We start from the raw sequence: 15783 nt of genomic DNA on the forward strand, positions 1-15783 counted from the left end.
GTTTTCCTTAAAGTCATGGACTATGCTAACTTTACAAGAGGAAGAGTTAGTGATTGATATTAAAGATATTAGTTCTTTATTGGATTTGAGTTGAGGATATATTGATCATTAATATTACTTCTTATGTTTGTTATGAAATGAATTATGTCTTACTATAGAAGATGGATTCATGGAGGATTAATTTGGTGGTCACTCGTTAAGCATAACTTTGTTATGTTTACTTTTTAGATTAATGTAGAAATGCTTTTCATTAACTTTGTATTATAATGTTTAGCTTATAGATGTGTTGAAAGGATATTGTGATTTATACTATGATTTCTTCTTTGGCATTGACATTAGTTCATATGAAACTTGTGATCATTATTTGGTGAGACTTGGCTATATGCTTTTTCAAACTTTTGGTTCCTTGAGTTTTTATGCTCATTGTTCCATTTGTTAAAATTTTTTAGGGAAAGCATTCTAACTCATAAATTTGATGTTGAAGTTAGTATTTACATTTGGCAATCATTAGTGATGATTGACTATTATCCAGGTTAGTTGATCATCTTTGTCAAAGATTTTACTTGATTATTGTTAATATAGAATGCTTTGTTGGCTTTTAGGATGGTGAATTCTTTCTTCAATGATTTCTCTATTGATGGGATGATTATAGATTTTTGCATTACCACAAGTTCTTTATAGTTTACTCTGGATTGGTCTTTTCAGTTTGAGATATTAGTAGGATGTTATTAGTTTTTGCTTAAACAACTTGAGTTCCTTCGTATTATTGACTGAGATTTATTTAAGCTGGCTAGTACAATAGTTAACATAAATGAGTGTTTATTGGTCTTGCTACATTCATTCTATTTTGTTGATTATTGCTCGAGTTGGTTCTGATAGATTAGGATGTTATTTCTTTCAAATGATACATTCGCGAGCATTTTACTTGCTAATTAATGATACTTTGTGTTCTTTGAAGTTATTTTTCATAAGTTGCTGAACATGCTATCTGTAATCTTTGATAGTTAAGATTTATCATTGAATTTTCTTGATGATACATCAGATATTTAATTTTGTTTGATGATAAATCTTATATTTTCCGGTTATGATAATCTTGGTGGTTCCTATACTCTAATACTAGTTTATCAGATGATAACTTACTTGGAATGCTTTTGTGTTCTAATATAAGCTTTATTCACTGATAATTAATTCTCTTAGATATCATTGTCTTTGACTTTGATATTGTCCATTTATTGATCTTTGTGTTTGGGCCAGTATAGACAAACTGGCTTTGGCACTTTATGTGCATTATGAAATCTTTAGTCATGGGGTAGCTATTGTCAACTGATCACATCATCTGTCTCTCTATCAATGTTCCTTATTTCGTTAAAAGAGCGTGATCATGTAAAAACTTTAACTACCTATTTACAGTAGTCTATCGATTACCGACAAGTTTTGTTTCTTTATTCATGAGGGTTGGGGCCTCTGGCTTTTCTCTTTATGTCCTTACAGGCAGGGGTGTATCACACTTTTGTAAGCTGGGTGACATATGAAGTAGCAAGGGTGGCTGATTCAATTAGTCATTTCCTTGTCAGTGATGGCCAAAAGGTGTTTGAGTTGGTAGTGCATTTGCTTTGGACAAAGAAATTACCCTAACTCATTTAAGTTAGTGCATTTCTCATATAATATGATTGCCATAAACTTTTTTTTGGAGTTGTGTCCTTGGCAGTGGTTTAGAGTTGAGTATGCATTGATGAAAACATCAATCTTCCCTAAGGGGGGGAGAGTGTCATAAATATAATTGTGGGTATCACTTTCGGATATTTTTTCGTTACTGCCATGACGGCAAAAAGTTCATATTGTTAGACCCTTTATCAATCCTTTTATCAGTCCTTTTTGTTCAAGTGTTAGTAAACTGGGCTTAGGATCTGTACTTAGCCAGATGGACATAAAATAGAAACTCTTATGTATTTTTTGTTGAGCATACTTGGCTCGGCTATTAATTCTCTTTTGCTCTATCTTACACTGGCTTGACAAGAACTGTTACATATTAAAACTAATCCTTCAATATTACTAGATGATAACTTACTGTGTTTGCCAAACACCTTTGCTATTATGCTCTTTGTGTTAGTCTCATTCCGGTCCCAAATGCTATTTATGGAAAGTGTCTAAATTTGCTTATTTGGCATATCTTCAGAAAGAGATTATTCTAAACACAATAGTGTTTATCTTGTGTCTAAATTTGCAATCTAAGAACATTCTATATTTAGTAGGTTTCAAGTTTAACTCTTGGTACTAAGGGTGAAAGCCCAAAGAGTGTGTTCCTAGAGGGGGTTTGTATATATCCCAAATATATAATAGTGATAGTGGGTAGGTTGGGCATAATTGACCAACTTGAGGCATATTCTATCTCTTGTTTATATGCATGTCCTTATTTTGCATCTGAAATTTAAGTTCTACTCTACTGTCCTTTTGACATGTGGCATGTGACACATGGCATGTGGAGGGTTTAGGTTCCACTTCATGGTTATTCTATAATAAATCACCATAGAATATAAAGGTAAACCCCACATATACTACACTGTACTCTCAAAAATATTTATCACCATCTACTTGTTTACTAGATTTTGATTTATTTCAGATGTTGAAAATCCTCCTCAAGCATGCTATAGAGCTCATTTTCTTTAGAAATGAACACATGACTAAATAAATAAACACCTCCACATGGAGAATGTTAAGAATCTTTATTGTAATTGTTGATTAGTAAATTCTGAGAAAATGAGTCAACATAGGAGGAGTATTTTTAAAACATTGTCCAGCTGGGTTGAAAAAAAAAAGCATGATAGAAGTAAAGATTTTAAAAACTATTCAAAAAGAGGATTGTTGGTAAGTATGAATGTATTGGAAGGTGAATATATGAAGATGGAAAAAGGTTATAAAGGATGACAAATGTGGGCTCAGTGTCAAAAATGGTTGTGCAATCAGCAAAGATGTGTTGTAGATCATCTTGGGAAAAATCAATGATAAATCTAGAGCTACCAATAATCATAGTATAAACATGTAAATGTGACTGGAGTTTTGAGAAAAGATTAGATTGCATGGCTCAGACAAACCAAGCAAATGAACTTTGACTGTTAAATCAACTAGATCTAGGATTCATGAAGATGAAAAACAATATTTGCCATAGATCCTTTGATAGAAAAGACATGATGCCTCAGCTATAAAGTGAGGCATCCCACTGTGACCACCATCTATTGCAAGGGAATCTCGCAACTTTTTTATGCTCTCAAGATCATATGGAAATGAACCTCTCACTAAAAGGCCAAGAGAAAAAGGTGTTGAAAAAAATGGTTGCCAGAAAAGAAAAACTATGAAAGAATCTCTCCACTTTCTTCCAGTGTATTTAGCTGATCGCAGCAGCACAAAGAATAATATATAATTAATATAATAATCTGCAAAATCTCAAATGTACCTTTGTGAATATCAGTCTTATGGAGTCGTTTACAACATGCGCATCCTAGACTGTGTTTGTAAAGTAGAATTCACCTGCATATAAAGTGCAAAGAAAATTAGAACATTGGTAAACTTAGGAAAAAACAAAAAACGCTCAATGCATCCAGTTAAATACACTGGAGGACCCAATAGAGAACGTTCTCTTAACTATTGTAGAGAATAATCTACAATCTGCAAAGATCTCATCAAATCATTGTGGTTTTTTCACCTGCATCTGAAGATGGCCACTCCCGCTCAAAAATGATGTTTGGAGCTGGTAAAGTCGCCTGTTCTGGATGTGAAGAACTCGAACCGTGAGATTTGGCTGGCCAGACTAGCATAAAATCGTTGCAAAACTGTCAGCCGTGCTCTATAAACTCCAGCTTCCAGGTTCGCAGAATGAGAATGCTCTTTCATATTCCTTGCAATTCACCGCACACAAATCGTGAAAAAAGTTTGCGTGCTTAAAGGCGAAATCAGTCTGGCAAGCAAATCTCTTTGAAGTTTTTGATAGCTACTAACTTTGCTTGTTCGTTTATCTGTTTTTTTCTTGCGGATATCGAAAAATTCTCGTCTCACTGACTTGAAAATTCCGTGTTCTTGCTGAGAACACTATAACAAAAACAAGATGGACATCCATGCGAACAAACAAACTTGGTGTTACACATTCAAAGAACAGGATTTTAAGATAGTCTTCTTCCATGAACAAGCTGTAAAAATTGATCGAATGTAACAAAGAACTACATTCTTCGCAGAAAATACAAACGAAGATTTCCTCGACCATTGTTGACACTCATAAGATCTGGGAGAAATCAATCAATATAGATTTCGAGCTAGGCTAGTCTTTTAGCTCTCAGCTATAGGCTTGAGCCTGATGAGCCTTCGTATGCGATCTTTGTCAGTGTGTTCTAGCATTCCCTACAAGGAAAAAAACGTGAAAAACGAGGATACTCCTTTTGCGAATTGATCAATAAGCCTACCTGGGAGACGATCTCGTCCAGGCACAAGCAAATCTTCCCGTACTTGTCTAGAAAAACTCGCTCAGTCGGGATTTTCTTGCACACATCTTTCACGGAGGAAGTGATCGAGAATAGAACTTCCACCACTGCAAAGTTCACGCGAAAATGTGTGTGTGAGAGAGAAGAGATCTCTAGAATCTTACACGTAAGTTCGTCGTATTCATCCTTTCCCACCGTGAAGATCCATATCTCTCCCATCACAGTGTAAGTGATATGGACGGATCTGGACTAAGAAGAAAGGCGTGATGGATTTGATGCGAGAAAGGAAAATCAAGCTACATTCTTACTTGTGAGACGCCACAAAGGATTCCTCGTCGCGAGCGCCCTTGAGATTATCCGTGCCGAGCTTCACCAGGAATGATCTCCAGTGAAGGCGCTCCTCGCCGGGAACTCCATGAAATCTGGCGCCAGATCTCTCAGATTGAGCTCAGAACGATCACGCCTTACCTCTCGAGCAGCACATTGCCGGAGGAATTCGCGAAAAGGACGCACATAAGCATCCTTGCCCAGATTTAGGGTTCTTCAGATTTTTAGGGTTTTTAGATATGGAGAAGGAGAGCCGGGTCCATCCCGCCTGCATCAACGCGTCCAATCCGTATCACGAGTGCTCGCAATACTGCTTCCGGAAGATCGCCGAAGCGCGCGCCACAGGTAAGGATCATTCTCTCGCGTTCTTCCGGTAGAGATTTTGCGAATTTTTTTGCAGTGACCGAGGAATTGCCGAATGCGGGGCCTGTAGAAGACGAGAAAGAACAAGCGCCAGAGGTTGAAGAAGAAAAAGAAGCTCCAGTTCCAGTTCCTCCTCTAATCGAGGACGAATCTGGCTTGGATGAGCGGCAAAAGAAGCTGAGGCTGCTACAGCGGAAAATGGTATTTTGTATTTTCTTACTTTGGTTAGAAACTAGAACTTACGTTCTTTGTTGGTGGTGCTAGGACGAAGCTCGAAAGAAGAATGAGCAAGCCATGATGGCCGAGAGGAAGAAGCAGGACGCTCCCAAAGAAGAGAGAGGCGTCTCCAAGCAAAAGTGGTTCGAGGAGAAGCAAAAGCAAGCTGGGAAGCGCCTGGAGTTTAGTGGGATTGACAAATCGAAGATGTACATGCTGGACACACAAGAAGCCGCCGAAGAGAAGTATAAAAAGCGTGACAAGAATCCTGCTCCTTTTGGATGGGATGGTAATAAGTCAATTGCGTTTCGGATCGAACTATGTATCCTAATATCTTTCTTCTTTTGTTGTTTCTGTAGTCTTCAATCAGAAGTCCTTGTATAACGCCTACAAGAAGCGGGCGAAGACAATCCCGAATACAGTGGAGGAGTACACGAAAGTCCGAGATAATGACCCCGACTTCTACTGTAACGAGACCAGCCTACAATACGGGAAGGTAGCGATCAATCATTTTCTGCAAGTCCCAGCCTAGCTCAACGTGCTGTTGTTTCAGACTCCCGCTGTCCCGGAGGAATTCGTCGATAGGATGGTCCAAGAGCTCGAAGGGAGGATTTCCAAGCGGAAGGACTTCAGCCGGAGACGCAAGTACCACGAGGAAAAAGACATCGACTCCATCAACGAGAGAAACGAACATTTCAACCGCAAGATCGAGAGAGCGTTTGGCAAGTACACTGTCGAGATCAAGAACAACTTGGAACGAGGCACTGCTCTGCCAGATTAAGCACCACAAATGAGAGAGAGAAAAAGAGAGAATCTCGGTATGTACGCTTCACTTTGTAACGCAATCTTGGTCTACGCATTTACGTGGAAAGGGTCGTTTGTTTTTCAGCTCTCTCGAGCGCGAGCATTCGACCAAAGAACATACGGTATGGCGAGTTTGGAATCTAGCTGAGCTACTTTTTTGGCGGCGTCTAGCTGGTGATGGTGGCCTGAGCTGAGCAGCAAGTTGGTCCACGCGACAACCCCTGGCTGGAAGGGCATATGCTGCATCAAGTCGCGACAGTCCCCCGGGATTCGGGCCCTGGCAAGCATGTCAACAACGCAGACGTAATGCTCCTCGGCCATCTCAACGTCGAAATCAGCCGCCATCGATGAGCAGTGATCCAAGGCGGTGGCCAGCTCCCCGCGACGACTCGAGGCACACAAAACGCTGCGGAAAGTGACTTGGTTTGGCATCACGCCTTCCGAGATCATGTCTCGAAACAGGCCCAGGCACGCATCCCAATCCGCAGCTCGAGCAGCCGCGGTGATCACGGCTGTCCAGGGGACAACGCTGTTCGTGTGGCGGATCGATTGGAAGGCCTCGAGAGTTGCTTCCAGAGTGGAACACTTTCCAAAGGCCGAGACAATCGCGCTGCCGACGCTCACGTCTTCGTCCAGGCCCAAGCTGGCGGCCTCGGAGCAAATGAGCTTGGCCATTGGGAGCAGTGACGCGGATCCGCAGGCATCCAAGACGTTTAAAAATGTGATCTTGTTTGGGCGGACGCCTTCGAGATCCATCGTGGAAAACGTTCGCACGGCGTCCGAGTGGAGGCCGTGACGGGCATATGCGGAGATCATGGCGGACCAGGCAACCACATTTTTTTGTGGAGCGGAATTAAATGCTGCTACTGATTTGGGGAGCTCGCTGTTTGTGGAGTATGCGGAGATCATCACGTTCCACGCCGCGGAATCCTTGACGGCGATGTTTTGGAATATTTCCTCCGCTTGGCACAGATGCCCGGCCTGGGCATTTGCAGAGATCATAGCAGTGCGAAGGATTGTGTCTCTTTTGTGCAAAGGAACTTTGTTGTAGACCTCTTGGGCTTGATTGAAACTTCCTGTTTTTGTGAGCCATGTGATTAGAGATGTTGCGATTTGAGGACTCGAGATCAGTCCACAATCATTGGCAACGGTTTGGATCATAGTTATAAAGTGATGATGCAGAGATTCGGAACCTAAACTTATGAAACTGGAAACGCTGGGTCCAGTTCCTTCTAGGAGCATCTTTTCAAAACACTCAAGTGCATCTTGCAAATGCCCGTTCATGGCAAATGCTGAAATCATGGCATTCCATGTTACAACGTTCTTTTGTGGCATTTTCTGAAATATGGAAAATGCATGATCGACATGGCCGATTCGGCCATACCCTGCAAGAATCGTCGTCCACGACGCGATATTTGGGTACGGCATGGCTTCAAACATTACCTCCGCCTTTTGCATATGCCCTCTATGGGCATATGCCGACATTATAAGATTCCATGACAGTGTGCTCTTTTTCCGAATGTCAGTGAAAACCGCAAAAGCTGCGTCGAGCTCCCCACGCTTTCCGTAAAATTGTACCAGCGAATTTGCAAAAGAGACGTCTGCGAGCGAGAATTTCCCACTTTGCACGTCGATGAGCACCATAATGCCCACTTCTCAACTTTTTAAAGTTCCCGAACATCATCGTACGAGAATCAGTCCTTTCCAAATGGTGGAGGAGATGGGAGTCGCAAGAGAGATTAGAGACCTTCCAATCAAAGTGAAGAGCTTTTGTGGAGGAATAGATTCATATCTGATACAGTCCCTTGGTTGGACCATCCAAGCTTGGAACAAAATTCTATCGGATCACTCCACAGTTGACTGTGAATGCATAAACAAGATTTTTCCTTACACAAGGTTTGTATTAAAATTGAGTGAGTGACACCGCATTGTCACAAAGAAAATCACCACGTGTTTTGGTGATTTTGATAAGTTGCGTGGAGAAAATTGTGTTCTGTAGCGAGGAAAATATTCCGATGGTTCCTCGCAAGGTTCTTCGAATTGTAGCATTGAGAGAGAGTGTGGAAGTTTGGAGCCCATAATTTAAATCTAGGTTATGAGAAAAATCATGTGAGTGTTGATATCGACCCGGATGACACTTCGCTTCTCTCCTTCCTTCGCGATTCCAAATGCTGGCCGATCGGGGCTAGGGATGGTCGCGGATTTCTCTTAGATCGGCCTCGAAATATTTCGGGCTCGTCGATCGCCGCGGTCGATCGATCGGGGTTCTTTCCCTCCATGGCGGAGCTTGGGGGATCTAGCGGCGTGGTGGAGGGCGAGGGGAGGATTTCCTTGAGCGAGAATACGTGGGAGGAGAGGGTGTTTGGGCGGCCGTCGAGCGATTCGCGGCGGGCCGAGGATGAGGCGACGCTCAAGTGGATCGCGCTTCAGAAGCTGCCGAGCATGGATCGAATGCGCACGGCGCTGGTCCGGGGCGATGGCGGGGAGAAGGATTTCGAGGCGGTGGATGTGGCCAAGCTGGGGATCGCGTACAAGCAGCGGATTATGGAGCAAGTGGCGCTCGACAACGAGCGATTCTTGCGGAAGCTGCGGGATCGCATTGACAAGTATCCATTCTTTCTCCCTTTTCTTGCCTGCTTGGGAAATCCTTCTCTCTTGATCTTGGAGACTCATCCCTCCCCTCTCTTATATCCAGTTTTCATTGTGAGCCTACGATGTGCTTGGATCTTTCTCATTTCTTTCTTTCGATTGTTTTGGTTTTTTGTTTTGTTCTAGAGTGGAGATCGATCTACCCAAGATCGAAGTTCGCTTCCAGGATTTACATGTTGATGCTGATGTCTATGTTGGAGGCCGGGCTCTCCCCACGCTCTACAACTACACCATCAACACGATCGAAGTATGATAAGCTGAGAATCTTTCCTCTGCTCTTCCTTCTCCAAGTTGACTCTGTGTTTGATATCTTTGTCCTTGGCCGGAATTCCAGGAGCTCTTTGGATCGCTTCGGCTATCTCCTACTAAGAAACGAGTGCTCACCATCCTTGACAACGTTACTGGCATCATCAAGCCGTGCAGGTGCTAATTAGATCACGCAATCCTTGTTGAAACATTTGCTTCTTCCCATTTTTCTGGATTTTTTTCCAGGCTGACTTTACTTCTGGGACCTCCCGGCTCGGGAAAGACAACTTTCTTAAAGGCACTATGCGGAAAGTTAGATCACGACCTCCGGGTAATACTATTTTTTTTTGGTTCTTTTGGATATTTGTTGGACACACAAGCTTTTCAGGTTTCAGGGAACGTTACATACAATGGATGCGAGTTTAGCGAGTTTGTGCCACACAGGACGTCGGGATATATCAGCCAGACTGACCTTCACACCCCGGAGCTTACTGTCCGAGAGACCCTGGACTTTTCTTGTCGGTGTCAAGGTGTTGGATCACGATATGGTAAGATCGATGTTTGACGAGCTTGACACTGACGAGCTCTTTTGTTTGCTCTTTAGATATGCTTGCGGAGCTCTGTAGACGTGAGAAGGCTGCTGGAATCAAACCAGACCCTGATATTGACGCTTTTATGAAGGTAAGAGCTGAGAGCTGAGAATGTTTATCGTGATTATAGTTCTTCTATGTCGGATTTATTAATTCTCTTTCGTGTCAGGCTTTGGCTTTGGAAGGACAGGAACGAAACATTCGGACGGACTACGTTCTCAAGGTAAAGTTCCTGATCTATATACTATGTCGTCACATTTACTTTTAAGTTTTATGTCCGGGGCCACAGGTTTTAGGACTCGACATATGCGCTGACACGCTAGTTGGCGATCAAATGCGTCGCGGAATTTCTGGTGGGCAGAAGAAACGACTTACAACAGGTAAGTAAAAGTCTCTCAAGACAGTTCTAAGCAGTACTGACTTTGTTTACTCTGTCAGGAGAAGTTCTTGTTGGACCAGCAAAAGCTTTGTTCATGGATGAGATCTCGACAGGCCTAGACAGCTCCACTACGTACCAAATTGTCAAGCATTTGAGGCAAACTGTGCACAATGCCGACTACACCATCATTGTCTCGCTTCTCCAGCCGGCTCCAGAGGTTTACAATCTCTTCGACGATCTTATATTGCTTGCCGAGGGGCGTATAATCTATCAAGGACCCTGCAACATGATTCTCGATTTCTTTTATTCGCTGGGATTCAAGTGTCCTGAAAGAAAAGGCGTGGCAGACTTTCTCCAGGAGGTAAATTCATAGAAAAAGAAAGGAACGATCTCAAACTTGCTCTTAATGTCAGGTGATATCAAGAAAGGACCAGGAACAGTACTGGATGGATTCAAGTCGAGAGTATAGATATGTTTCTGTGGAAGACTTCACGCTAGCTTTCTCAAGGCATCATATTGGCCAGGATCTAGCGAGAGAACTCAAAGTGCCGTACGACAAGTCCAAGAGCAATCCTGCTGCTTTGGTGACAAAGCAATATGGGTCAACCAGCTGGAACATCTTTCAAGCTTGCGTTGCGAAAGAAGTTCTTCTCATGAAACGCAATGCTTTTATCTATGCTTTTAAAACCACACAGGTTTGTGTGTACTATTCTCTTTTTCTTTAAGCGAAGTTCTAACTATGATTTTATGATTGTTCTTCCTTGCAGATTTTGGTGATGGCGACCGTGAGTATGACCGTGTTCTTGCGAACGCAGCATCACATTTCTGTCACAGACGGAACTATTCTGGTTTCCTCTCTTTTCTACTCGATCGTTGTCATCATGTTTAATGGTTTTGCGGAGCTCGCAATGACCATTAACAGGTTACCAATATTTTACAAGCAACGGAACTTGCTCTATCCGTCTTGGGCATTTTCCGTTCCGGCTTGGATCATGAGAATGCCCTTCTCGCTGCTTGAGACTGCGATTTGGGTGTTCCTAACTTACTGGGTTATCGGCTATGCTCCAGAGGTTGGAAGGTAAGAACTTATGTTTCCTCTTGAGCATTATCTTTCCCTGAGTGGTTGAAAACATGTAGATTCTTTCGCCAGTTTTTGTTGCTCTTCACGCTTCACAACATGGCAATGTCTGGATTTCGTTTCATGGCATCTTTGGGAAGAACTATGCTCGTTGCAAATACTTTTGGTTCCTTTTCGCTGGTACTCGTCTTCATTCTTGGTGGTTTTGTCATCTCTCGAAGTAAGTTGAAGACAAACCTTGTTTTCTTATGGACACTAAAGTTTGGTATAGATGCTATTCATCCGTGGTGGATCTGGGCTTATTGGTCATCGCCTCTGATGTACGCACAAAACGCTATTGCCGTTAATGAGTTCACGGCCCCAAGATGGCGAGTGGTAAAATTTTCACCATTCTTTCTTTTTTAATCTCTTACTCTATGAATTTCTACTGCAGCTTGCACCAAATTCCACCGAAAGTGTCGGTACAATTGTGCTCAAGGCTCGAGGGATTTTTCCAGATCCTTCTTGGTTTTGGATTGGAATTGGCGCCCTTGTCGGGTTTGCGATTTTCTTTAACATCTTTTTCACTATAGCGTTAACGGTTCTCAAGCGTAAGATTATAATCCTTTACTTTCAAGTAGCTCAACTTCTGGTTTCACAGCTTTTGGAAAACCATCGGTGATTCTTTCTGAGGAAACATTGAACGAGAAACACAAAACCAAGACCGGACAAGCTGTGAACTCTAGCTCTCAGGAGAAGTCATCCCAGAGTTTTAGAAAATCATTTGGTTTTCATTCAAATGGTATTGTTCTCAAATTGATTTCCATATTCAAAGTCTGCCATTATTTCCTCAGGGGACCCCGAATCTGGAGATGTAAAAACAGGCATGGTGCTACCTTTCCAGCCACTGTCCATAGCTTTCCACAAAGTCAGCTACTTTGTTGACATGCCTAAGGTCGGTTTTAGCTTCACGTTTACAATCCTCACTGACAGGCTTGGTTTTGTAACTTCGCAGGAGATGAAAGCACAAGGAGAAACTCTGGACAGGCTTCAGCTTCTCAAGGAGGTGAGCGGGGCTTTCAGGCCTGGAGTTCTCACAGCACTAGTTGGCGTAAGTGGAGCGGGGAAGACGACTCTAATGGATGTTCTTGCTGGTCGTAAGACTGGTGGCTACATTGAAGGCGAAATTAGCATCAATGGCTATCCAAAGAAGCAAGACACTTTTGCTCGAATCTCCGGCTACTGCGAGCAGACTGATATCCATTCTCCAAATGTGACAGTTGAAGAATCTCTCATTTACTCGTCATGGTTGCGGCTTCCGAAAGAAGTTGACAAACAAACGAGACTGGTACGGTAATCCTTGCGAAACTTGTTAGCTCTCTCCTTGTTCTAAATGCTTGCGTCTTCGTTTTGTTGTAACAGATGTTTGTGAAGGAGGTGATGTCTCTTGTGGAACTCACGCCTCTCAGAAACGCTCTTGTTGGTCTCCCTGGAGTGAGTGGACTCTCGGTGGAGCAAAGGAAGAGGCTGACTATTGCCGTGGAGCTTGTTTCGAATCCTTCCATCATTTTTATGGACGAGCCAACTTCGGGACTTGACGCTCGTGCTGCAGCCATTGTGATGAGAACTGTTCGTAACACTGTGGACACGGGAAGAACAGTGGTATGCACCATTCACCAGCCTAGCATCGACATATTTGAGTCTTTTGACGAGGTATATAAATATCATACATCTCTGATATTGCGGGAGTTCATGGTTGGATTTCACAGCTATTATTGATGAAAGGAGGTGGTCAAGTGATCTATGCAGGACCTCTCGGTAGACACTCCCACCACCTTATAGAATTCTTCCAGGTACGTTAATGAAATGCTGGGTATCATATGTAATGATACATGTTTCGTGTTTTTCTCAGGCCGTGGAAGGTGTTCCAGCTATTGAAGATGGAAGTAACCCAGCAACCTGGATGCTCGATGTCACTGCTGAGGAGGTCGAAGTCAGACTTGGAATCGATTTCGCAAAGTACTACGAACAATCTTCTTTGTACAAGTAAGTCATCACTTCTCTGGATATGGTTTTGATTCCAGCTTTATCACCAGGCAAAACGATGCTCTTGTGGAGAGACTGAGCAAGCCAATGCCAGACTCGAGCGACCTCCACTTTCCAACCAAATACTCTCAGTCATTCTATATCCAATGCAAGGCTTGCTTCTGGAAGCAATATCGTTCTTATTGGAAGAATCCTCATTACAACGTGGTTCGCTACTTCTTCACTACAGTATGCGCTCTACTATTTGGAACGATCTTCTGGCGAGAAGGGAAAAATATGTAAGGAAATCTCTTTCACATTCCAAAGCTCACTAGAGTTCTTGTATGATCAGACGAACAGAGCAAGAGCTGTTTAACGTGATGGGATCGATGTACGCTGCTTGCCTGTTTCTCGGAGTTAACAACTGCACCGCAGCTCAACCTGTTGTTGGTGTCGAGAGGACTGTATTCTATCGAGAACGGGCAGCAGGGATGTATTCAGCAATTCCATACGCTTTAGCACAGGTTTGTCACACATATTCAAACTAAGCTCGTGGTTTATGCAAAGTTACCGCAGGTAGCAATCGAGATTCCTTATGTCTTCATCCAAACTGCGATCTATCTCATCATAGTTTACTCCACAATCGCATACGAGTGGTCACCAGATAAATTCTTTTGGTTCTTCTTCTTCATGTATTCCACATTCTTATACTTCACCTTCTATGGGATGATGGTGGTGTCTCTCACGCCGAACTATCAGCTGGCAGCAGTGGTTTCATCTGCATTCTTTGGTTTTTGGAATCTCTTCTCGGGGTTTTTGATCCCGCGTCCAGTAAGTTGGCTGATTGCCTCCTGCTATAATTGAGTTTTCATCTCGTTTTTGTTGTTTGTGTAGAAAATCCCGATATGGTGGAGATGGTATTACTATGCTAACCCAGTTGCGTGGACGCTCAATGGTCTCATAACTTCACAACTTGGGGACAGAGGAACAGTGATGGATGTTCCTGGCAAAGGCCAACAAATTGTGCGAGATTACATCAAGCAGAGATTTGGTTTCCATAAGGATAGATTGGGCGAAATTGCTGCTGTCCATATACTGTTTGTATTGGTGTTAGCTCTTACTTTCGCCTTTAGCATCAAATATTTTAACTTCCAGAAGAGATAATTACCAAAACTAAACCTTTGGAAGATAAACCTTTGATACAGATAACGTTATAGCGTATCTTCTGTTGGAAGCTTCCAATTGGTTCTTCTTTGTTAGCTGGAATTTTTTTTCTTAAGAACACGACAAAAACGAAAATATGTGAGCAAACAAGGAAACTGGTGTACAAAGGTACTGCTGAAAAGTAGTAGCCAGCCAAACTTCATGGCAGGGGTGATTGGTTCTTTTCTTGTGCTCAAGCTAACAATATACTTATTTTTTCGGTAGTGATTTGATTATAAAAACAAACTAGTAGAAATTAATAATTTGCTACGCATTGCATGTAGCAACACTTGGTTTGCTTAATAGTGGTGTTATTCCTACTTATTAATCCAATTGATCAAATAAGGTTTATAATTATAAGCATGTATGTAATTTATAAACACAAAATTATTAGATGGTAGAATAAAAAAGAATATACTATTACTGGTATAATAAAATTTCTTAAACTTTATTAAGAAATTTTATAAATTATAAATATGTTTATAAATTACAAATTATAAATACAAGATTAATCTAAATGAATAACAACCATTAGATGGTAGAATATCCAAGCATATTCTGGGTATATCCACTACCATCTCAGCCCCACAGGTTTGCTTAACAAACAAAAAAAGTAAAATGAGCTAAATATATTAAATTTCCTAGTATAAAATGTCATTTAATATAAATATTTAAAGTCAAGGAATATGCCAATTATAATTTTCCTAAAAAAGAGAAAAATATTATCTTAAACACTTCTTACAGTTAGTTGCAAAGGTTTGCTAGAATAATAAAATTAAAATTAAAATTATAATAATTATATATATTATTATCATAAAAAAGTATAATCAAACATTTTGACAAGATTTAAGTTTTGAATTCATATGATTTAGCATAAATAATTATAAATTGTTTAAAGTTAGTAAATAAACTAGAATTTGGAGGTTCATATACGATAAGTTATACTGATAAAAATATTTATATCACAAAATTTTATTAATTTAATTATTAAAGTTAAAGAAGATTGCATTAGATAAATAACTTTATATAGTTGTGTGAGGTCCAAATGTACAATGTATATTAATATTAACGTAGTGGGATTTTGGTAGCCATTGGATTGATTTCAATCTAGATCATATTCATTTATATAAACTAGGGTTTTTGGGCTAATTGATATGCATATTTTTATATATTCCATGCACTCGTAATAAGGGGTAGCTTTGATTGTCCTTAAAAAGTATTTGGATTTGTGCTTTTAGTTTAGATCTTGCTTTTGCATCATTTAAATCTCACTTTCTTTATAACTTTTTCAATTTATTCTCTCTTGTTTTTTTTTTCTTTTTCATTTATCTTCATGTTAGAGCAATAACCTCCTCCTCCTTTGACTCTAGAGCAATAGTTAGTGCAATTAATTAATGTTATATAATTGTAATTGAATAATTAAACTCAATTAATTACAACATTTATGGCATATGG

The 15783-nt window shown here is 41.1% G+C and overlaps 4 protein-coding genes across 6 annotated transcripts; 2 read left to right on the forward strand and 2 right to left on the reverse strand.

Annotated features, from left to right (window-relative positions):
• Nucleotides 1–4168: 4168 nt before the first annotated feature.
• LOC9658062 lies at nucleotides 4169–5025 on the reverse strand. The gene is made up of 5 exons (XM_002974354.2): nucleotides 4938–5025; nucleotides 4778–4891; nucleotides 4634–4713; nucleotides 4452–4576; nucleotides 4169–4389 (listed from the first exon to the last, which is right to left on the reverse strand). The coding sequence occupies exons 1-5, from the start codon at nucleotides 4988–4990 to the stop codon at nucleotides 4318–4320; spliced, it is 444 nt and encodes a 147-aa protein (XP_002974400.1). The 5' UTR covers nucleotides 4991–5025; the 3' UTR covers nucleotides 4169–4317.
• Nucleotides 5022–6320, forward strand: LOC9658063 (pre-mRNA-splicing factor syf2). 2 transcript variants are annotated; one of them, XM_024679163.1, is made up of 6 exons: nucleotides 5022–5141; nucleotides 5197–5360; nucleotides 5424–5664; nucleotides 5735–5871; nucleotides 5929–6193; nucleotides 6265–6320. In XM_024679163.1, exons 1-5 carry the CDS (start codon nucleotides 5036–5038, stop codon nucleotides 6154–6156), a joined length of 876 nt encoding a protein of 291 aa, XP_024534931.1. In that variant the 5' UTR covers nucleotides 5022–5035; the 3' UTR covers nucleotides 6157–6193; nucleotides 6265–6320. The 2 variants fall into 2 exon arrangements, with proteins under 2 accessions (XP_024534931.1, XP_002974224.1); XM_002974178.2 differs by lacking the exon at nucleotides 6265–6320 and having other exon boundaries at nucleotides 5929–6246.
• Nucleotides 6261–7823, reverse strand: LOC112347749 (pentatricopeptide repeat-containing protein At4g02750-like). The gene has a single exon (XM_024679098.1). The coding sequence runs from the start codon at nucleotides 7821–7823 to the stop codon at nucleotides 6261–6263; it is 1563 nt and encodes a 520-aa protein (XP_024534866.1).
• A 352-nt stretch (nucleotides 7824–8175) lies between these two features.
• Nucleotides 8176–14314, forward strand: LOC9657398 (pleiotropic drug resistance protein 1). Of its 2 annotated transcripts, XM_024679165.1 has the most exons (24): nucleotides 8178–8785; nucleotides 8955–9075; nucleotides 9163–9251; nucleotides 9321–9405; nucleotides 9463–9622; nucleotides 9679–9755; nucleotides 9834–9887; nucleotides 9954–10044; nucleotides 10103–10404; nucleotides 10457–10738; nucleotides 10811–11121; nucleotides 11181–11341; nucleotides 11393–11496; nucleotides 11555–11711; nucleotides 11762–11902; nucleotides 11955–12055; nucleotides 12116–12448; nucleotides 12523–12813; nucleotides 12870–12953; nucleotides 13013–13146; nucleotides 13197–13424; nucleotides 13478–13649; nucleotides 13702–13956; nucleotides 14020–14314. In XM_024679165.1, exons 1-24 carry the CDS (start codon nucleotides 8457–8459, stop codon nucleotides 14287–14289), a joined length of 4332 nt encoding a protein of 1443 aa, XP_024534933.1. In that variant the 5' UTR covers nucleotides 8178–8456; the 3' UTR covers nucleotides 14290–14314. The 2 variants fall into 2 exon arrangements, with proteins under 2 accessions (XP_024534934.1, XP_024534933.1); XM_024679166.1 differs by having other exon boundaries at nucleotides 8176–8785; nucleotides 11181–11496.
• The last annotated feature ends 1469 nt before the right edge of the window (nucleotides 14315–15783 follow it).

The sequence above is a fragment of the Selaginella moellendorffii genome, unplaced genomic scaffold (genome assembly GCF_000143415.4).
Source record: "Selaginella moellendorffii unplaced genomic scaffold, v1.0 SELMOscaffold_24, whole genome shotgun sequence".
Lineage (NCBI taxonomy): Eukaryota > Viridiplantae > Streptophyta > Lycopodiopsida > Selaginellales > Selaginellaceae > Selaginella > Selaginella moellendorffii.

Excerpts from the sequence above, each read along its gene's own strand:
- LOC9658062 (XM_002974354.2), bottom strand. The coding sequence starts at position 4,990 with ATGCTTATGTGCGTCCTTTTCGCGAATTCCTCCGGCAATGTGCTGCTC. Across the intron at positions 4,577-4,633 it reads TGAATACGACGAACTTACGT|TGGTGGAAGTTCTATTCTCG; the intron begins GTAAGATTCTAG and ends TGAACTTTGCAG. Across the intron at positions 4,390-4,451 it reads TGGACGAGATCGTCTCCCAG|GGAATGCTAGAACACACTGA; the intron begins GTAGGCTTATTG and ends TTTTCCTTGTAG.
- LOC9658063 (XM_024679163.1), top strand. The coding sequence starts at position 5,036 with ATGGAGAAGGAGAGCCGGGTCCATCCCGCCTGCATCAACGCGTCCAAT. Across the intron at positions 5,361-5,423 it reads GGCTGCTACAGCGGAAAATG|GACGAAGCTCGAAAGAAGAA; the intron begins GTATTTTGTATT and ends TGGTGGTGCTAG. Across the intron at positions 5,872-5,928 it reads CCAGCCTACAATACGGGAAG|ACTCCCGCTGTCCCGGAGGA; the intron begins GTAGCGATCAAT and ends CTGTTGTTTCAG.
- LOC112347749 (XM_024679098.1), bottom strand. The coding sequence starts at position 7,823 with ATGGTGCTCATCGACGTGCAAAGTGGGAAATTCTCGCTCGCAGACGTC.
- LOC9657398 (XM_024679166.1), top strand. The coding sequence starts at position 8,457 with ATGGCGGAGCTTGGGGGATCTAGCGGCGTGGTGGAGGGCGAGGGGAGG. Across the intron at positions 12,056-12,115 it reads ACTTTGTTGACATGCCTAAG|GAGATGAAAGCACAAGGAGA; the intron begins GTCGGTTTTAGC and ends GTAACTTCGCAG. Across the intron at positions 13,957-14,019 it reads GGTTTTTGATCCCGCGTCCA|AAAATCCCGATATGGTGGAG; the intron begins GTAAGTTGGCTG and ends TTGTTTGTGTAG.